Raw genomic sequence first — 22,942 nt, 5'->3', positions numbered from 1 at the left:
TTTCCTCTAACTCTGACAAACTGGTGACCTTTTCCTTTTCTTTCTCTTTTTGTCTCTTAAACATTGTACACAAAACCAGTGTATAGAGAGAGATACCCATGCAAGTTCCTTCTCCCACCCCACCTATCCCTCAGTATAATCAGTGCCCATAGGTCAGGGTTGACAGGTGATATTGGGACATCCAAAAAGCTCAGTGGGAAATAACTTCATTCCATTTGCTTGGCTTCAAGCCTCAGGATGACATCTGCTTATATACACAAAACACACACATCTGTACATAAATCCACACATCCTTGAATTTCCCATCCCCTGACTTATTAGCACTTACATGAGGTTTGGCATCAGCTATGACCAGGGTCAGTTTTCACACCAGCACTTCAGAACCAAATCAATTTTCCATATACATAAACATTTTGCTTGGTTCTGCAAGATTTAGAATGTCCAGTTCAGACACATCATATAAATTAAGAGATAGAAGACTTCTATGCTTTTGAATAGAGAAGAAATTAGAGGATTAAGTAATATGTCCCCAAAGGCTATGGGCAGGACAACTGCTGCACTATTTGTGACCATCAACCAAAATAACAGTGAGGTCACACTGGGTGGAAATAGAGAACACTGCCCAATGAGAGCTTGGCAAGAGAGTTTTCTGCTTCCATCACAGATGCCCAGAACATGAGCTTCACTGGAGGAGATCTGGAGACTACTATTTAAAAAACTTTGTACTGCTCCTTCCCTACACTTGCAACAGTTGGGGAACATATGGTATAAACAATTCAGGCTCAGCTCAGGTCAGGTTTTAATTGTGATTCTCAGTTTAAAAGTCAATTCACTCTGGGTCTGATAACCCTCTCTCATTATAAAGCTTAGTATTTCTCAACTTCTTCCTTTCTGTAAAAGCAAGTGACCTAATGAAAAAAGAATGTTCCTCTTATCATCTTGTGCTTCAAAAATGAGGAATTATAAAGAGGAAGCAAGTATTGCTTTACGTATGTATATATTTGTACACGCAAAAGAGAATCAGAAAGCCAAAATAGCTAAAATAATATATTTGGTACAAATATTTGTGTGTGTTTAGTAGCAATAAAAGATATGATATATGCTATATGTGAGTTGATATTTTTTCATCACAGCTTCTCAGACAGTCAGATGGTAATGTTTACATCTTCCCATTTGGTGTAACTCAGCACAGAAACAGCACGGAATTGGCCAGATGCAATGTTTCCTGAAAACGATCACTTCCCACACTACATTTTGAATGGGCAGGGCTACACAACCTTCAGCTATTTGATATTTTTATATTTGTGAATTTGACTTTATACTGTTAAGGACAAAAATAAAATTATCAACAAAGTGCAAAAAACAAAAGAAAAAAGCCTTTTAAAGGAATATCCATCCAATACACAAAACTGACGACATTGACCAAACAGGAACAAACAGCGGCGACAACGTAAGGGGTAAGTTTACAAACTGTACTACACTCTAATACTATATACATAATAGCTGATATGTATGTGATAGTCTTTAAATAAAGAAAAGGCACTGTATTAAAACAATATGCTAAGAAGAATAATGTAAAAACCTTTCACTATTAAATATTATTGGTTTTGTTTAATTATTATTTCATTTTCTTATCTCCTTAGTTCCTCCAAAACACAAGAATGTCTTTTACATCCTCAGTAGTTGTGCTCCTCTTTTTTAAGGCATGCAGCTGCCAGCCTCAGTGTGTCAAAGGTTTGCTAGACTGCACTGTATACTGGCGTCAATATTAACACATAATGGATAGAATTTCAAAAATAAATTTTAATAATTTTTGTTTTTTATGACAGAAACTCCTGATGACAAAGAGTTTTTAATAAATGTGAATCAACACATAACAGTGGAGTCTGGCAACTGTATCACGATCTCGTATGAATTGACCTTTCCGGAAAACAAAGTGACAGTCCCATATAAAAAAATCTGGTTTGATGAAGATTCACAGAAAAATGTAAATGTAAAAATTGTGAACAATGTGGAATCTGAAGCAAAAGACACTTTCAGAACAACTGGCCTCCCACAAGGAGAATATAAATATCACCTCAGACTGGAATGGGGATGCAACCAGACTTATATTTTTCCAAAGAGCGTTCGGATCACAGTTTCTGGTGAGTAATAACACTTGTGATTAAATGCTTTCGTTGCATGAGTCTAAACAATATATAAAATAGGGAAAATATGAAAAATATACAGCACTTATAGGCTCTGTGCATTATACTGAATACTGGTTGTGACTTAAAGCTCCACTGCATCCTCATAGACTGAATAACAAACCAGAAAGACAGCATTTAGAAGTGACTGACAATAGTATCCATGTAAAGTAGATTCTAACTACTGTTGCAACAGGTATAGAACAAGTAATACAACAATTGATCATCTTCATTGTTTTTACTTTCAGCATTCAGCCACAAACCAATTGTTCACGTCCCTGTCATGACAGAGGGAAGAGCTGTCAATCTGAGATGTTTAGCTCATCCTGTTTGCTCTGGCAGAGCAAAAATCCGATGGAAACAGACAAAGGCTGATGGACAGACTAAGAACTTAAAAGATTTTTTTTTAAATGATTTTTTTACACGTAATGGAGATATATTACGTTTTTCTCCTACAACAGATGACCATAACACCAACATCACATGTGTGGCAGAATATATTTATGGTGTTGTTGAAACAACTGTCAACATAACAGTCAAATGTAAATATCCTGCAGTGTTAGTTTCACTTGATACTGTTTGCATGCCATGATTCTGTCACCTCCAAATCAAATTAGACATTTATGACCAGCTCTTTCTTTTTTTCTTTTCTCAGTTCAACCTAAAATTGTAAGTGATACCAATTGCATGGTCAAAGGAAAACTGCTGGTCTGTGTTTGTGCCAGTCGAGGGAACCCCTTGCCACCAGTCACCTGGCCTTTGGCATCTTTCACAGACTTCTCAGTCAGCAGCTCTAGCAACATGCAAACAGTGAACAGTACCATCACCATGCCTGCTGCCAATTACCACAACACCACTATAAAATGCATCAGTAGCAATGAACTGGGACAGGCTGAGATTGAAATTCCACTTCAAAACTACACACAGAACTTAATGGTGAACCGTGAGTATTCAGATATATCATAACTGGTCACTTCCCAAACCATTATTCTCCTGATGAACAATAGCTCAAACTGTAATACACTTCCACAGGTTCGTGGGACTGGAGGGAGAAGTTTTATGCCGCACATCCCTGGTTAACAGCTGTGTCTTTCAGTCTGAACCTGCTCCTCCTCAGCCTAACCATCTGGACTTACAAATGGTGAGCACATAAAAAACCCTGAATATAAGGCCTAACAAATGAACAAATACTCCAAACACATAAAAAGTCAAAACAGCGTGGCAATCTAAACACAGAAAACTGTATGTTACTGCTCAAAATAAAATCAAGTCATTTTTAATTTGTAGGCACAAACGTACACAGAAGAAACCTTGTGAAGAGGTGAACACCTATGCTTCCCTGCAAAAGTCAGAGGTTGAACAAGAATATAATGTTCTATCTACAAAGTGCAGATAATGTATGTACTACTTTTGTTTCTTCCTTTTTGTGCTTTTATAGACCTGTTATATATTGAAATGCTGCATTCTATGTTATAAAACATTTGAGATGTGTATTGATTTGATTTAAATGTGTAATTGCACATAATAAATTCATCTGGTTTTGGATAGGCTCAACCACTACACAGAACATTTCTGCAGGGGGCAATTTGGACTAAACATTAAGTTTGAATAGATTTTGCCAGTGTGCCAAGTGTGATGTATGAAATTCAGTTCAATTCAATGCAATTCATTTTATTTATATAGCATGTAAAATATGCATTTTCTCTGAAGAATGAGCTCATCCCCTCTCTGGTATTCATGCATAGCTTGCTGTGTACTAGTATGCACTTTAAAAAATGGCTTTATTGTGTAAAGCACTTGAGTCAAAGACGGGAACCAGGAATAAAGCCAACCAGGTTGTGTTTAAGAGTGACAAAATCTGACATCCTTCTAAAGCTCACTAATCAACACATTTCAATATTCTCTATATATTCTCTAAGTTCAAGCTATTCATTTTATATTACAGTTACCTACATTCTCTGACCATAAACATAATGTGAACATCATCATAATCCCAGTTAACATTTTATCCCTAAAGATAGTCTTTGGTCTAGAAATAATCCAGCAAAGTCTACAACCTTTTTGTTGTTTTTCTTACTTCTGAGATCTGCTTCTTCTGCCTACTTTTGTTATGAATATTTGGTCCTCACAAATAGAGAATGTTTTTCAACCTCTGCTTGAGCTGACTCTGTCAAAACAGAGTTTCAGTATGACAAGGTGTCCGTTGATGAAGACCTGGCTCTCCCAGAGTGAAAGAGGGCTCTAAGAGGGCCAAGGGACTTTCTGCCACAGATAATCTGGCCTGGGAGATAATAGAATGTCTAAAATTAGTGTTGTCAGAATGGTTCATGATAAGAAAGCTCGAGATTTCACACAGCACAGACGCAGTCACTTTGTTCAAGTTCTATTGCTGCTTTGTGAGTGCAGTGTATATGTGTGTATTACTATATATGTGTGTATTACTGAGCAAAAAGAAGGAAACAACCCAAATGAAACAATGGAAAATATGGGTGTATAAACTGTGGTAAATGTACACAAATGTGAACAAACACAATCCACTATGAGCATACAAGGAACTTTAACACACACACACACACACAAGATAGTGGCTGATATTGTGATTGATTAGTGAGTTAATGGTTAGCTCTTCACCTAAAGCGGTTCACTAACTAGCCCTGTCGGCAGTGACTACATCAACAAGGTCCCAGCCACAACTATGGTTCATGTATAAGCACATGTTACTTTGTGGTGTGACCACCGCTTTACAGATGTGTTAGTGCCTTGTCAATATTCCCATGCAACAGATGTTTTTCATAGCAAATGTTGATTTGTCGTTGCAGGGAAAGCTCAGATCAACATTATCATAAACAGTGGCTTAAATTAATAAACTCACAATTGAAAGAAAACAGTGACAAAAACTAGTGGAAATGTGTAGCCTAGATTTGATGTTACTGAAATATGAAGATTAGTGAGTTATTAGGTTGCACTATTGCTCTTACATTATCAGACAACATCAGCAATATTCGTCATGCCACTATGTGCACCATAACAGTTCTCTACCAGTTGAATATTTTGGGGCCTTCTCTGCTTTTTGGTGCCTCTTTTCAGTATCAAGTTTACCTGCAGCCAAGAGTAAATGGGTGCAACACATGTAATTGTCTGTTTTCCCATATCTTGAGATGTATGTAGACAACTAGTCTCCATAGCTTATTTAATCATGTTATCCATGTGTGTATGCTTGTCTATGTCTATGTCTGTGTGTGTGTGTGTGTGTGTGTGTGTGCGCGCGCTGTCTCTGGGCAGCACAGCTGTATGTGATTTAAGTTTGGTGTAACAAAGTCAAATTTGACGCTAGAATATTGTTTGAGGCCATTATCTTATACACCTATAAACAACTTCAAAAGATCATGTATCCACAATTTTAATCTTGATTAAATACCACCACAATGAAGACCTCAATTCACCACGGATTCGTTTAGAGTAACAATTTTATCAAACACTCCTGTGATTTAAGAACAGATATGGCTTGGTAAAAACCATACAGATATGACCAAGTGCCTACCTTCCCACCACCTCCCCTCAAACCAGAAAAAAAAAAAATCCCCTCATGGGCCTGTTTCAAATCTATATCCATGAAGCAGTCCTGGGGATGAGGATAGTGTTTGGAGGATTAGTCCCAGTCCAGGTGGTCTTCATTTAGCCCCCTAGCCCCATCTTATGCTGTGAACTGCAGTAAAAGCTCAGCACGTGGTCATTACAGCTTCTGCTCTCACATCCATACAACTTGTTTTTTTAATTATATATGTTTCAGCACAATCCACATGAGCTCTACAGCTGGTGGAACAGTGTTGAAGTTCTATTAAGCATTATGATGGACTAAACATGTCGCCTTTGTTTGGGCAAATAGAGTGACTGGTGTTACTCATCATGCAAACTGATATAATTGTACCTTTATTTAGCCAATAATGCAAAGAAGACTATTATGTAGAACTAAAGAATGTGAAAAAATTAACTATATGAGCATCAAGAAAAAGAGGGGAAGGGGAGCATGACAACATTTATGTTAACTGTGATGATAATAGTAAACTGAAGATTAAAGGACAAACGCAGCTCAAACATATCCAAATACAACCTATACTATACATTTCCCACAGCTCTTTAAATGGGTGTTCCATCCCTTTTCTAGCTGGAGTTTGAAATTGTGTAAACAGGTCTAAATGGCAGGGAAGCTGCGAAAGATCTGAGAGAAACTCTGATCAAAGGCACCTTTACATGCAGTCAGTGTCAGTGCTGTGCATTTGCATGTGTACCTGTACGTGTGTGTGTGTGTGTGTGTGTGTGTGTGTGTGTGTGTCACGCAATAAGATGACAGACATAAATCTGTCTGGTGTGGTTCCTTCAGAGAGGCCCTGTTTCATTTCGACAGCCTCTGTTTGCACAACACAGGCCATACAGAGCGCACTCACACACAGCTTCACACAATCTCTCACATGGACTCTTCTAGCTGGACTGAGGGCACCATGAGTTTAAATATGTTTTAAAAAGCCAATCCTCCATTGACATTTTAAAGAAACACTGAAAACAAAGGACTCTTGTTTCATCTAACTGGACAAGTGGCATGTGAGTGATAGTCAAATTCTCAGGTAAAGGCACTGAGTGTTCAAGACACCTTTGTCCTCGACACCTCTTAAGCAAACAAAATAAAGGGAGAGCAAAGAAAGAGGAAGGGCAAAAGAGAGAAAAACTGAAGGGGTTGAGTTCAAGACAGCTTCCCTGCTCAGCAAGAGCTGCCTTTGAAAATCCCTTTGACAAAAAGAAATAGGGCAAAGTAAACGTTTTTCCAGGAAGTCCAAACTCGGGAGCGTTTTTGCAGATTATTGTTCGAGGTGACATTGCATGAGAGCTCTTTTGGCTAGGCTCCTTCCATGCAGTCCAATCCCGAGGTGAAGGGACCACCCATTAGCCTTGTCTGAAGAAATGCCCATTCAGTTTCAGTGCCTATTCACAGACCTGCCTGTCTCACTGGGCTTGCTGATGGCCAGGGATTGTGGCTGGAGAGTGGGAGGGGGCGGGGTGGGGGTGTCAGTGGCAGGGAATGAAGTGCGGTTGCTGTGGGCTCCCAAACGGTCTAGAACAAGACAGAGTTAAGGGGGTCTCCTGCTGCGTGAGACTAGGGCTTTGATTTGCCACTCAGCTCCACAGCCGTGTCCTAGCACAACCAACAGCTAAAACCCCAGAGGCCAGGCTTGGTGAGAGGAAAGGTTAGCAGCAGGGTGGGCACATGTTGTGCATGGTGATGACAGTGACACTGACAATGATGCTGGGACAATGTGGCAGCAAGCAGCTGTGTGGGAGGTGACCGTAGGGTGAAGAGAGAGGTTGAGTTGCAAGAGGCTCTGGTAATAGAAGTCTTGCACCAGACTGTTGGAGTGAAAGGTACAAGCTGCATTTGTGAGCAAGCCTTTAATGGTGCCGCTAAAAGCTGGGTAGGTAACCATAGAAAGCGTGTTGAAATTCATGGGCATTTGCAGGGTTTCAGATTTGTTAGTGTTTGTACGTTCTGGTATAATGTGTTTAACGGCAAGATGAATGTCTAATACTTGGATATTAATTTATTAGAGGAGAATGTGTATGTACGTTAGTTGTATGTGCTGTGGGGTTGAAGGGCAGCCTTGACAGAACCCTCATGGCTCCAGAAAATGAGATTGGGCCCACCTGAATTCAGCCTCATGTGTCTGCTTCATATTACTGTTCCCAGCATCTGACAATGTGGCTCACATTATGGGAAGATCGGAAATTGATTCAGATAGTGCACATTGAAAGGAATGACCTAATTACTTGGCAATTCATCAGTTGCAGTAAACCCCCTAAGAGCAACTCTCAAATAAACCCCCTCAACTGCTTTAATAGATTTTATTGGGTGTCCCCAAAAATTGAATTTCCTTTGACAGATTAGAGAGCTTTGTGAGGTTTTCTTTCCTTCAGTAACTGGAATGAAGGCGGATTCGCCTGTAGGTTTGTGTTACAGTCCATGCAGCTGACAGTGGGCCAAAGTGCCTATCAATTTGAACTCACTTTGATGATCAATAAGGCACCAAGACCAGTCCCAAAGTAAAAATCTTAAGAAGGCATGTACTATGGATTATACTGACAATAACTCCTCCTGTTACAAGAAATCTTGGAAGCAGACTGTACACAGAGCTTTCAACCATTTCAGTGTGGGCCATAACTGTGTCTGACAGAGATTATTCAACAGATTCTTTTTCCTATTTTGTAGAGCCATACCCTGCAGGTAGACATACTTCATTGCACCTGTGCTTTGCATATACAGACATATAGTGCACTATAAACATGCAGGTAAAGTGAATGTTTTTGGTGCTGTTTTGTTCTGTTCATGTGATGTGGACAGAAAGAGGGACTGAGATTTTATCAGGACAGAACAAATGAGAGCGGACAGTTTGATATTTGCCATGAGATTAAACACAAGGTTTCAAATAAACAAGTATACTTGAGTCGCACTCCAGTTGCAGGAGAAAAGATGCTGCAGAGCAAGTTAGAGATTTTAGCATGACTTCACTGAACTGCTGGGTCATCAAGTGCGTGTGAAATAAGGTTCTGTGTGGTGTCTTTAACACTACATGCCAACACAGCAGAAACAGCCAGTCTCATCCCAACACAGAACACCTCCCTTCTCCTTGAGCTTGATGGGGCCCAGAGAAGGAGCCCCCAGAATGCTGATAACCCCCCCACCACCACCACCATTCACCAGCACTCTGGTTCATATTTTTGTGGAGGTCCATTGACTTTCTCCTTTTCAGTCTCCCTTTAATCCCTTGGTCTGTGTCCTCAGTGGCTCTCGACAGAGGGGCTATTATTCAGGGCCTTATTACTGCACCCCTCGCGGCTTATCTCCTTCCTGGTGACAGTCTTTTCAAGCCTCTCCCTAATGACCTGGGGAAGCTCACATGCTCAACTTCCCAGGGCTACGGGGCCCCGCTGATGTCAGAGGGGGTGGCCCCCATGCAGTGGCTCCTGGTCTCTGCCAAAGAAAAATAGTGAGGCACGGAAAGATCCTGTGACAGCCACTAATGCATCACAGTTTCCACCACTCCTTGCCTTTGTCTTCTCCTCATGCAGGTGAGAAAGTCAGTGTGCGAGACAACTCCTTTAAGGGACATGGTCTCTTCGGACTGTGTAGCTGTTTGCCATAATGATAGAATGAAACTAGAGCTTGTTGTCATACATCAGTGTAATGCCAAGGACATTTTCTTATTGTAAAACAGCAAACTTTGAAGAAGCAAGAAGAAAAGAAAAAAGATGCAGATTCATTAGTTAAAAGCTACCCCCCAAGATGATATATAAAAGTGGTCTGCTGGCACACGTCGGAATACATTCTTTATTCTCAGGCCTTGACTAAAACTCTGCTATAGCCAACTATTCATCTTTGTCAAGACAAGTGAGGGGATTGAATTGCATTTATATGAGTAAAAGCTTTTTTATTCTGCTAACATGGGCTTTCTTGTCCCAATAAATCAAAATAATGGGTCCCCAGACAGACCTCTGTTTCTATTCAATTGCACTAGATTGCCTCCAACTCCCCTCAATGTATTCAGAACATTGCATTACAACGTACAGCAAATGTCATGCATTGAGGCTACTGATGTACAGAAACCTCCAGCTCTGTACAGCCCAGCTTGCTCATTCACATTCAGTTTCTAATCATGTGAATACTACATGAATCAGTGAGGAGGAAAAAACCCTCTTTTTTAGGCGAGTGTGAGTGTACATAGTGTCCTGCTGGTGCACCTTCTAATTATCTTTTACATCTCACCAACAACTTGCTGGTGTCATTGGAAGGGTTTGAAAAGAATATGGCAATCCATTATGCTTTCATCTGATACTGGACCCCAAGGAAACAAAAAGGAGGAGTACAATTTGCTTATCACAGCAAGCAAGCTGCTATCTGCTTCCCTGGGAAACATGATTCAGGTGTCTTTCTGCTTCCTCACATGGCATGCAGGCCTATCACCCTGGGGCCAAGGGGAAATGATAGGTTTTAGTGTTTGTGTCATAAACTACTTAAGACTTTGGGAAAACATGTTGAACTGGTCCAATTAAGAATGTAATGACTTTAGAGAGGCTATTTACAGCACAAAAGAGTGGAGCCATGCAGGGTAAGCCCTGAAGGATGTTTTCTGCTTAGTTTGGTTAGTGTCCCTCTACTTCTTCTAATCCTTCTTCCATTCCTGTATGGTCCATCTTTATATCTGTAAAAAAAAAAAAACTTTGTATTGTATTATATAATTAGTATATTAGACTGGGAATGCGAGAGATTATAGGGAAATAACTGTTCCATAAACCTGGGTCCTGTTTTTGTAGTTTTGAGAAAATTAAACATGAGGAAAATGAAGGCAAAAATAATGAACCAAACTATTTATTGTAAACACCCACAACTGTTTGTAAAATGATTTTCTGGTTCAACATTAACCCCTAGGCTGTCACAGTGGCACTTGGTTCTCTGGATCTTAACCACCACCAGAGGACCAGGATGTCCAACCGCCCTTAGCCAGTCTGTGAGCACCTTCTCCTGCCATGGGCTGTACCACAGTGCCCCTTGGTTCTCTGGTTCTTCACTACCACCAGGAGACCGGGACTTTCAGTGGCCATTAGCTGGCCTGTGAACACCATCATCTGGCATGGGCTGTGCAACAATAGGGCTTCGCACCTCCAGTGCTCATGCACTAATAAGGGATTGCAATAAGGGATTATCACCCAGATTTGGGTGCATTAGGTGGTTTAGCTAATCTGACTAAACCATTCCTTTGTTTACAATTTTATTTCCTGCTTGTTGCTTTATTGGACATATTGCCAGATCTCAGCTGTTTAATACAACATTACAACAGATAGAAATAATGTTCAAAATTTAAAAATAAATTACAGTAATATAAGAAAAAGATTTTACCTAAGGCAAATAAAAGAAGTTCATATAGTACTTAATATACCTTAAGTATGAGACATTTGTAAGCAAGACTGGGCAATTTTTGTGATAACCAAAATCCAAAATGCCCACCTTCCTACCTGTACACCCACTGAAAGGTTCCTATCAGCAGAATTTGTGGAATCTGCAAAGCCTTTTGGAGCCACTGATGCCCTTTAACCCTTTGCTTTGAGTTTTCATCAGTCCTTCCAGCCACACCTAAAACCACTTTTAATTACCACAAAACATTCATCTCCCCCACCACCAGGAACAAGGTTAGTGAGGAGAGAGAAGAAAGCTCTGGCACTGAGGTGAAGTAACACAGCAAACACACCAAGATCTGTTTAGTGACAGAACAGCCCACAAGTTAAACCCTAATCAAGAACAACCAATCACACACACCTAAAAAAACTTCAACAAAGCATCTCTGCACTGGTGAAAGCAAAAGGATTATGCTCAGTGTTAAACAGGCTCTAGAGACCCAGTTACCAGGGAAGTCATTATAGTCTTTTCTTTCAAACTGCGTAAATGTCCCATTTGTAAATATATTCATTCAAGAATGCATTCAGAAACTACAAAGTTAATTATTGCCAACTTCATTTTTCAGTAATGACAGATACACAATGACATAAATACCCTACAAATTAAATAGTTTTATTACGAGCATTACTTATTATTTCAGAGAATCTATTTTATTCAAGTAAAAAACCAACGTTGGGTCTTCAACTTGTCTCCAATGCTACTGCGACTTTATGTATACTCATAGACTTTACTAAGACAACACACTCTGGATCTTGTTTTTACTTTATTAATAACCTCTTTTGCTGGTATGAAAAGATTGAACTGTTTTCTGTAAACAGGAACAGCATCTTAAGACTGGTCATAAATGAAAGTTACATAAAATATTGTGTTGTCTTAATCCTGACTAGTCTGCAGTATATCCTAAGATCATACACACAGTCAATCTGTCCCCTGGGACAGACTTAACTCATGGTTATGGATCCTGACAACTCAGTTGAGCTAATAAAGACCCAACTGGCATCAAAGGAAAAGAGGGAACAGGGACTCTGATAATAATGGAAAGTGTTTTGACATCCAGGTTTAAGCAATTATTGGATTTAGATAAGAGGGGAATTCCATCTGATGTGAGGTAAAACAAACAGACAGGAGATTGCAAATTATTCCACCAACAGCAGAAGTCCCACTGTAGCCTCAGGGTGGTGCAGCACACTCACATTACATCATGGATGTAATCACACATGGAACAATGGAAAACTGCATGTTGGTACAGCATTGTAGAGCCTTTTAGTCTCCCTGCAGGGTCAGCATCAGGGCACAGATTTTACTACATGCAGTCTGAGACAGCAGTGAAAATGTTTTTGAATGAATATGTACGTGAAGACCTTTTTCTTGACACTAGACCAACTATGACTCAACTTGTTCCACATCCTCTGCTCTGTGTGTTCTCTAATTAAAAATATTACAGCAAAATGTAAAATGTAATCATGGCCTGGGAGGCACTGGTCATTTTTTCCAGATGCAAGTGGAGACAAATTTAAATTCTAACTTGGGTTTGAACATGCTGATGCATAGACTGGCAAGTATGCAACTCAGCTTTTTTTTTGATGTGCTTTTTGCAATGAGCAGAGCATCCAGGTAGAGCTCTCCTCTAAGACTTCTTTAGTAATCTGTACTGCAAAATGACTAAGAGGAGAAATAATTAGAATAGAATTTGTTGCACATGTATGAAAACTCAAATAATGAAACCTCTCGTTGACAAAATTATTTAGAGTAGATCCTTTAAGCCTTAATTAAATATGCTGGAAGGACAACCAGTACTCCAATAATCAGGCTTTTATGGTAGAATAACAAGACAAAAACCAGAGCTCTATGGCAAACCCAAGCACTCAACACCGAAACGTTGGCAGAATCATACCACGGGCAGAGCTTCTCAGCAGCAGGGATAGGGAGACTGGCTGAGGGAAGGATACATTCAGCCAAAATACAAGGGCTCCTCTAAATAAAACCTGCTCTGGAGTGCATGTGACTTGAGACTGGGTTAATGGTTCACTTTCCAAGCATGACAATCAAATGAAGCAAACAGGCAAGACAACATTGGTATGGCATTAGGCCAAGTCTCTGACTAGCCAACCAAAGCCCAGACCTAAACCCCACAGAAAATCTGTGCATAGACATGGAGACAGCAGCTCACAGTATGCTTTTCATCCAATTTGAGTTCGAGAAGATCTGCCAGGAAGACTGGGATAAACTCCTCAAATCCAGGTGTGCAAAGCTTGTAGTTTTGGATTTTAATAAAGTTTGCAAACATTTCTTAAGTGCATCACAGACAATGGATTTTAAACATAACCATCAACTCATTTGACAAATTATATCCAAACTGCTGCTTTTTTAGATGTTTAGCAGACACATGTCAAAACATCAGCATTCATTTGGACCACATCACAAATCAAAATTCAATATTCATTCTGCCTGTAGCCATGTTCTGGACTCCGTAAAATCATGAGGTCAAAAAACTGGCTCTAAAGCAACTTAACACTATTTTATTTGACATTTAATGTTGCTCTATCATACATGCAGTGACTTTTCAAATGAAAACAGTTGTGCATGTTCTGTGTGATGGTGGGAGCTTAGAGTTCTAGATAATTAACAAGTACCTTTATTTAAAGTTTGCAAACCCAAACAAACTGTCATTCCTTCTGTTCCTCTCTTTTTAACATTTATTTTAACATAAAAGGTGTCCCCTGGTCTGTTCCCAGTCACTAATCAATCTCTTCTAGCAACAGATCAACATTTACTTCCAGTGTCAGATGCAGGGGGAGACAAAGTGCACTCCTTGTCCTCTGACCCAGTGTTAACCGTCTAGAAGGACATTAGAGGTAATGACACCTCTTCAGACATCACAAGACCTCAGTGCTCTGTCACCCACAGATTATTCCTTATAAACACAGAAGATCTTAAACTCAATCCTCTCATCACACCTACTGAAACATGCTGTAAACGAATGTGCAACCCACTCCTTTCATCATACTTAAAATATATGACCCATAGATGGTCTACTATCTGTCACTCCATCAGTTAACACTGGCATCTGTCTGAAACACCTCAATTTGTCTTCCTTATCCCTGAGGACCTGTGTTGTGGTTTTTTCTGTTTATGGAGAGAATTTAGCTTTACAATTGCCAGAGAGCATTCCTGAATTTAGTGATGCACATCAGTCACTTTGCAAAATTTGTGGTGTGAGCTTTTGGACGTATTCTGACATATAATTTCAGATTCCACAACAACATTACATTTTTTTATTTATTGAACATTTGCTAAACTCCTTCTCCAAGCAGCAATTGCAAAATTGATTCTTAACTGAGATATTCTGGTGTTGTGCATTTTTTTATCATGTTTCCAAAGCCAAAACCACATCAGCAAAAAGTTTAAGGATTGGAACTGTAAAGCATCAATTGAATCTTGTTAGCTGTATGTATCTAACTAAGAATACTGTTACCTGAACATAACATTTTCTTTATCACACTTCACTATATCAAAACTAGGTTAAACTAGTTCTACACTGCAATACACAAATAATGTTTCTTTATTTACATGACTTCTACCTTTTTTACCTACTTCAAGTTTCAGCCAACTCATTGAGATAGTGGTAATTAGCGAGCTAGCAGATAACACTTGTTAGTTACAGTCTACTTTTGTCCACCTCTGTGTCAAATCAGAAAACATTCCTTAAAATATCACTTTATCACTGGAAGAATTTTAAGTGATAAATCTGCCACTGCTATCGTAAACTGTGCAAGTGCAATGCTACATCTAAAAGCTTGACAGGCATAGTGACACTTGCTAAGTGAGGCTTGGACATGGTGAATGGCCAGCTGCCCTGGTGGTACAGGAGATCTGGATTCCCAGCTGAATCCCCCTCCTGCATATTGGGGGTGGGGACCTGCTGAACAAATACTCAAGGTGATCTGTCAAGAGAGATGGCCAGCCATAAACATAGATCCAAACCTTTTGGGAAACATTTATAACAATATGAAATTTGGAATCTATGTATTCTAATCTCACTTTTCTACAGTCTCACTTATACATCCCACCACACCAATTAATACATATTGTTAAAATGATGCAAAGCATAGTAATGATGATCTTAGGCCTGAGATATGCAGAATGCAGTTTCTGTACAATGCCACAATCTGTACTTGTGGATCTGTCCATGGACTCAGTCTGACACTCATCTTCAGTGAGCATTTCTGCCTCTGCTTTTGAGCTACTCTTCAATTACTCCATGTAGCAATCATCTCCACAACCCACAGATGGTGACTGAAGTTAAAAAGATTCACACTGATAATTTACCAACGCACTTGTTGGGCAGATACATTACAGAAAGCTGTTTTTTAGCGAGTTAACACCTTTGGTGTTTTTGATCCTTTCGTCTGTAATTGTAGATACGCATTTCTTCCGTCTGATTTCCATGCCCTACAGTAGTGACTGCAGCTCATCCTGGAGCAGGCAGAAAAGTATGTGTTGGTTTACGATGAAACCCTCACATTTACACGACAGCTAAGAACTCAAAAATGGGGCCCCTGTTCTGAACATATACAAGCCTTCCTTTATTTGACAGGTTTTTCCAAAACTGCAAAGGTGGAGTATGAGTGACTTGAATCCTATTGAGAAACTCAAAGCATTTCTTCAGGAAAACACTAGAGGGTTTAATGTACAGACATACATTACAATTCTATTCTAATTTTAGTTTAGCAGAGAAAATGTTTGAATTAGTGACCTCGGAATTCAACCAAACGTTAAGCTACATGCGCTTCAGTCAAAATACATGGATTTGACTAACAGCATAGTTCTGGCAGCATCAACAGAAGACCATTTTTTCCCACACCTCTAACACACATAACCATCCTTTCCGCCACTGTGTTTAATCGCACCATAAAATAAATCTGGGTGGATGTGTTCAATCCTCCATATCATCCACAGCCACCATTATTCTAAGATGTTCTTATTTACAGTCCACTGCTACTAACAGTTTTCACTGCGGATAAAAGACAAATCCATTGGATTAAGATGACTCACCATTGTAGGTGTGCTTGCAAGGCGTTAACTGCAAGAGTAATTAATGCACAAAGCAAAAAGGCTTTGGTTTTGAAAACTGGGAGATATGAATCACATGACAAACACTCTCTATCTTTGCTCTAATGAATAGAAATGTAAAATCTGTGCCTCTGAGGGGTGATTATTAGATTCATGACTCAACTGCAGAGAACACAATCTTGGTGTGCCAAGAAACTGTGACTTGGATACTAATATTTTCTTTTGTGCACCTGTTGGGTACTACACTGAATTAAGCTTTTTTTTCCAACAAAGCAGCAGTTTTAGCAGAGAATGTTGATGAAATCTGATGTCCACCTACTGATTAAAGAAGACTAAGAAGATTAAATTAAAACTGAGAAAGAAGTATCAACCCCTTTATTTCTCTTCTTTACTCTTCCCTATGTGCAGCCCTCCACCTCATCCATCAACATGCCCTAACAGGTTTTCAACAAAAAGTGAGTAGCAAATAAGGCGGATCATTGTTTTATATTTTCAAGAATAAACCACCTGTGGAGGTCTTTGTCATATGTGAGCTGAGCATATTCTCAAGGCCCCAAAGCTGAGGTCTAGACCTTCTCTGAAGTTTCAGAGAGGCTCATTGTGAGAGATCCACTCCAGTCCAAACCACCTGGGGTTACTTATTCAACTAAAGTTAGATATTTTAGTATTAGTATTATAGAATGACAATGCAAAGGAAGAACTAGAACAAAGAGATCAGAAATCCTTAAATGAATTAGTAAACCATTAAAATATGTGCTTTTGTATGGAGATACGTCAGAAGATTAGTGTTTCCAGCCCACCTGGGGATGAAACCCTCTTCACGTCTTTAGACATCTCAAAAAAAGTTCCTCTCAAGTGTTTTGGCATTCCCTTTGGAAACTTCCATAGAATAAAAAAGAACAAAAGCAGAGCAACTGAAATGTCAGTGTTTTAATCCTTGATTTCCTACTGGCAGCCAATGTGATTCTGCCATTGTCAAAAAAAGGTAACCTAATTAACTAACAAGCCTTTTTCTTCCACTCGTTTGTGTAATGATGTACCTATTTGCTGCTTAATGCTGGGGGAATGTTAACACCAGCAATTGCAGCACATGTGCTTTAGGACTGTGAAGCTATGGATTAGCACTGATGAGCATTAGATTACAGGGTCCCTGCTGGGATGTCAAAGGGTGATGCTGGTTCCTTTTACCTACACCTGCAGTGGAGCAAAGCATCGGTGGCGGAGGGGTGGGGTACTTACCATCAATGATTTTCTTAAAGAAGATCAGAAGACCTTTCCAGCATTCAGGGTTATTACTGACCTGCAACAGTCCTCCATTCCCACCAATAATGCTTTGTTATCTTGGCAAGCTCGCACAAAAGGATGCCCCCTTAAAAATCTGGATCTAAACAATGTAGGCTCAACGAGAGCCGCAGTGCACAGTGGAGCTCTGCCCACAGGGAAGAGAGACATTGTGTATATACAATACAATGTGGCAGCTCTCATTATAAAACAAATAGGAGAAGGACTAAAACAACTGCGGCAATAGTAAAAAATAATTACTTGCAACAAGCTAATGCTATCCAACTTAAAACATGCAGATGGAGATCATTTCCAAATTATTAGACCATAGCAGGTCAGAATCACCAGCCATGACTTCATGTTTGATTTTTCTATAATAAAATGTGTCTGCCTGTGAAAATGGGTCTTGGGTCTGTAACACTCAATAGCAGCATGGCCTTGAGGAACATGGAGTCACAAAATAGATCAATCAGATATTTCATGTTTTTATTAAAGTGATTAGAATTTATGAGCAAATGCAGGCACTCTGTTTTCAGAGTGGAAAAACAAATTAATACATATTAAAATACAATATACCTAAAAGTTTTTGTCCATGTGTTTTGCTGTTAAATTCAGGTGCTTGCGTGCATGGCTCTGCTTTGCATGGCTTTTTGTCAGACATCCCAAAATGCACCGAGCTAACAAGTAGCCTTCAAGCAGTGGAGATGCCATGGGAAGTTATATAGCTTTTTTGTTCTCATGCTGATGCACTCAGCTGCACAGATCATTTTGGGACTGTGGCCAGAGATTTCTAAGAAAATATGAGAGGTCATCCTCCTGCAATCAGGCAGTGTCAGTGACCGCTCAAGGGCAATGCAACAAGTTGCCATTCAAGATGCTGCCAGATCAGTCCTTTAAAGTAAACTGCTGATGAGCTGCAGATGTGTTTGTGTTTGAGTGGGTGTGTGTACTTGCATAGCTATAAATTTTGAGGACCAGTTTGAGTGTTGGAGTGAGGATATTTTTCTTTCTAAACACACCTTCAAAGGGATGTTTGAGGGTCAAGGCTTGGTTTTAGGGTTCAGATTAAGAACTAAGTGCAGGCATTGACTGTCCCTGCAAAGATAGCTCTACAAATGTGTGTATGTGTGTGTGTCTTTCATGTACCAAGGGAAAAGAGTGGACAAGCAAACAGCTGCTACAGATATTTTTCTGGATGTGCTACAGCCCCACAGAAGAGAAATGAGGAGGCAATTAGAACTTACTGTTTATAGCCTAGTACTATAAAAAAACAAAAATGACTAATTTCTGGTTAACTGGAGTCATATTGCATCACATTTGATGAACCCCTGTCATCTGTAAGCCCTGCATAGAATTAAATTAGTTTTCTCTTAATGTCAACCATTTAATTTTTTATGTAATTTTATGTTTTATCCATATCCAGCGGTCTGGCCAATTATGCATAGTTGCAGACCACTACTGCCCTCTACGTGTTACATGAGTAACTGCAGTGTCCTTGTGTACTCTCATTTGAGATAAAATAGGATTACTAAACCATGCTGCAGTGTAGTAGGTTTCCTAAAAGTAGCCATAAGGGTTCAGAAACCATTGAAATAAAAACAAGCTAATAAAATGCTGTTCACTACCATGAGATTTCTTTTAGAAAATACAATAAACTGGATCAGCAGTGTTCCAGCATGAGGGGAGACTCCCTGCAGCGCGCTCTCAGTATCCATCAGTGGCACATTGCTAAGGGCCTTGTATGGACAGGCAGTGGGCATACAGACATCCACTGAAGCTCCACTATTCGACCCTGTTCCTGTGCCCATACCCCCTGTTGCTCCTCTCTGTGTCCCCAAGCGGGTCCTCCCATTCATTTTGCTCATTTGAATTCTAACATGAGAGACCTCAGATGAGCCGGGTGAAGTGTTATACTGCACGACAAGACTGCTAATTAATCACAGAAACTGTACACATTGCTTCCACGGTGTCGACTTGTGTGCATAAATCTGACACTTTTTATCTACTGAGTTGCAAGCACCTGTCTGAAGCCAGTAATTACTTAAAACAGTGCATGCAGATGTAGAGCAGTTTGTTTTGCCATCTTATTGTAAGTGTACATTTAATTACATTAGCCATATGTTCTGAGTAGAAACAATAACCCAGGCAATAACAGAGATGCAAGGAGATTTGATATTAGCAGACCCTCTCATGCAGATGATCTTAATGGGACTTAAAAAAGGTTATATCTGTTTTGCTGACAGTAAAATTCCTGGCATCAAAATTTGATTTAGATACTTTTTTTGCAGAAGATGGAATTTTTTCATCCAGAAGTTCAGGAATGCCTGTAAGGTTTTTGGAAGTAGCTTAACAACTGCATCCAGGGATTTGTAAAAGATTTCCAGAACAACTGATTTGCTCTGTGGCACAAATGTAATGATAACAGATGAGAGGAACAAATTGAGGCTAATAGTTGATCTCAGCTACTCTGTCTAGTACCAGCTCTCATCTCATCAGTCCTTGTTTACCAGAAAGGTTTCCTGGACATCATATGATTTCCTCTGATCACCTCCTGCACCTGCAGAGTTTCTCCCCAGTGATTTAAGCCACTCTGGCAACTCTCCTGCCTTTGCTCTTGTTCCCAAATGGCAGAGCTCTATTTCTAGTCTCCATTATTACAACTTTTTCCCTCCCTCACTTCTTCCCTCTTTTCTCAGTCCTCTCATTCTCCTCCTGTCCTTCTCTGTCATAGTTATTGTGTGCCGTCTTTTCGGCTGGTTTCCCCCCTCTTCACTTTTTTGTTGTGCTTGTTCGTCGTTTTTACTCTCAGGCTCTCTCGCTTGCTCATTTTTTTTCCCCTTCCCCCCCTTTTTCTCCACATCAGCTCACTCCATCTCCCAGCTCACCACAGGAGAGCCCAGAGTTTGGCCTGGCTCCTTAGCTCCCTGTCTCTGCATGTGAACTGTGTGTGCGGTATTGGGATCTTCTAAGGTTAGGAGAGGCATGCAGGATGATTAGACACTTCAAAGAATCTCCTGTGCACAGGTGTGAGGGCTCTCCCACACCAGCAGATGCAATGATGCGCAGACACACACACATACACACATATTGCATTAATCTGAGAGCTTGGCAGCTTGTGGTTGCATGTCCCCATCAATCGTGGAGCTCCTTTGAAGATGCCTCAGACAGCAGGCAATATCTTTGCATTACAATTATTACACCCTAATGCTCATCACTTCAGACTTATGTTGACACCACAATGTGGGACACAGAAACACAAAGAAGCAGAAGAGTAGATAAAACTCCACCACTTACCAGACACACACAATAAATTATATCACACACAAATTAAGATGCATCCAAATTACACAAATCATTTTACACAAGTACTCAAATGCTCTCACACACAAAAACAATGTTTCATGACAACCACTTATGAGGACATATTAAACTCATAAATTTAGGATTATGTTTTTGAAAGAATAACAAGAATACAAGATCTTGGCCACCACAATTGCAGTAATGGCTCTCATTATGCTGTTCCATACAAAATAACTTAATTGCAGTTTGTTTGCACATGTGGTGAATTCTCCTTTTCATGTAATTAAGGCCATGTGAATGCACTGTCAAAAGATATTAAAAGTCTATTAAAGGAAAAAATTGTCGGAATTTATGACTCACTAGGGCATTACCAACAGGCTTTTATTATGTGGAGTATCATGCTTACTGTGATCAACCTAACTTAAAACTTTATAAACAGACCTGCGTGTTACAATGGCTTCTCTCAGCTCAGACCATCTTGTGTATTTTGTTTGTACATGTGATTTAAGTGAAATGAGGCTGTAAAACTGTGAAAAACTATATAAAAGCTGTTTGTCATCATCAGGACTCATCAAAATAAAATGTCATTTTAAAGTAATGTCTTTGCATGTGTTTTGGGTGCTGTCTGTTGCTGCTGCATTATTGTCAGCCATATGCTTTGGGTCAATGTTTCCACACACTTCATTCTTAAAAAACAAAACAAAAACAATTACACGTCATTTTTAAAATCTGTTTCTCTCTAAGTGTAGCCTCATACACTGTAGTCCAGTTCTCAGCTGAATGTGAACAGTTTTAGCAGGATTTCCTGTTGCCATGAAATTCTATAAATCATATACATATTGAGGTAAGAACCTTCGATCAATACCATTCCCAATACCAATTTATAAAATGCAGGCCTTCTTTGTCATTAGCAAATGTTAGCATGGTATCATACTAAATTATGATGGTGAACATGGTAAACATCACTACATTCACATTGTCACTCTGTATGTGACCATGTAAACACTAGAGACTAGAGACTGGCAGTCGAGTCCCAGCTTTCTATCATATGTCTCAAATAAACAATGACTCCAACAAAATGTTTTTCTCATCCTAACACACACACACACACACACACACCTCGCAGCTCATCAGTCAACTCAACTAGAAAAACAGGCCAGGCCAGTCCACATGGAACTGATCAGACGTCGACCGACACAGACTAAATAGCAATTAACACATCATAAACAAACACATCAAGTGTTACTAGTATAAAAAGAAAAAAAATGTTTTACTCTAACAACTTTCTCCCTTCTTCCCCTCTCTGCTGTACTTGGGTTAGTTTCCAGCATCACTGCTGATTTTATTCGACCCACACAGTGAGTAAATGTTGAGTGGTGTCCAGTTCTTACCTGTTTCTATTGAGCCATACAGACAAGGTGCTGCCAACAAAGACAGAGAAGTGAATAAAATGATGAAGTAACAATATAAAAAGAATTATTCATAAAAAAGACAAAATGAAACAATACCGGTTTGATATAATTCTAAAATCTGATATTTTAGGGCCTAACATACATGCTACTTTTAACTGAGAGCAAATCACTTAATTAATTAAGGTAAGGCAAGGCAGCTTTATTTATATGGCACATTTCATACACAGAGGCAAGTTAAAAGTGCTTAAATCAGTTGCTCTGACATTTACAGCATGTTCAGTTTGACCAAAAAGCACTCCTCAGCGTCACCAGACGTCTACACAGAAATCGATAAGAATAACAGTCTATAGCTATGCGTCCAGTTGTGTGAGGCAGAATTTAGTCTGTGTTAGACAAAATTTGCAAAGAAAATGGAGTGCTGATAGATATATGCTGAACCTCTACACCAATCAGCAATGGTCCAAAATGACAACAGACTGACCTGACTTCAGGTGTGGTTATTTAAAATACCCTGCAGATGAATGCAGCTTCAAAATCTTGTGAACAACCTTTCCAGAAGAGAGGAGCCTGTTATGGCAGCATATTCATGTTTTATCTTGCTTATGTTTTTGTTTTTGTTTTTTTTTGGATGTGAGATGTTTAACAATCACACATGGGTGCAGTGTCCACATAATTTTGTATATGATCATAAA

The 22,942-nt window shown here is 39.5% G+C and overlaps 1 protein-coding gene across 1 annotated transcript; it reads left to right on the top strand.

Annotated features, from left to right (window-relative positions):
• The first annotated feature begins 1,215 nt into the window (after positions 1-1,215).
• Positions 1,216-21,436, top strand: LOC113133171 (sialic acid-binding Ig-like lectin 10). The gene is made up of 8 exons (XM_026311785.2): positions 1,216-1,457; positions 1,644-1,734; positions 1,830-2,144; positions 2,435-2,728; positions 2,842-3,129; positions 3,219-3,327; positions 3,474-3,583; positions 16,666-21,436. Exons 2-7 carry the CDS (start codon positions 1,662-1,664, stop codon positions 3,580-3,582), a joined length of 1,188 nt encoding a protein of 395 aa, XP_026167570.1. The 5' UTR covers positions 1,216-1,457; positions 1,644-1,661; the 3' UTR covers position 3,583; positions 16,666-21,436.
• The last annotated feature ends 1,506 nt before the right edge of the window (positions 21,437-22,942 follow it).

Source organism: Mastacembelus armatus, chromosome 6, assembly GCF_900324485.2.
Source record: "Mastacembelus armatus chromosome 6, fMasArm1.2, whole genome shotgun sequence".
NCBI lineage: Eukaryota > Metazoa > Chordata > Actinopteri > Synbranchiformes > Mastacembelidae > Mastacembelus > Mastacembelus armatus.
The sequence above is the reverse complement of the archived record's forward strand: the minus strand, read 5'-3'. Positions and strand labels throughout refer to the sequence as shown.

Coding starts and splice junctions, on each gene's coding strand:
- LOC113133171 (XM_026311785.2), top strand. CDS start 1,662: ATGTCTTTTACATCCTCAGTAGTTGTGCTCCTCTTTTTTAAGGCATGC. Junction 1,735..1,829: donor CCAGCCTCAGTGTGTCAAAG/GTTTGCTAGACT, acceptor TTTTTATGACAG/AAACTCCTGATGACAAAGAG. Junction 3,130..3,218: donor ACAGAACTTAATGGTGAACC/GTGAGTATTCAG, acceptor ACACTTCCACAG/GTTCGTGGGACTGGAGGGAG.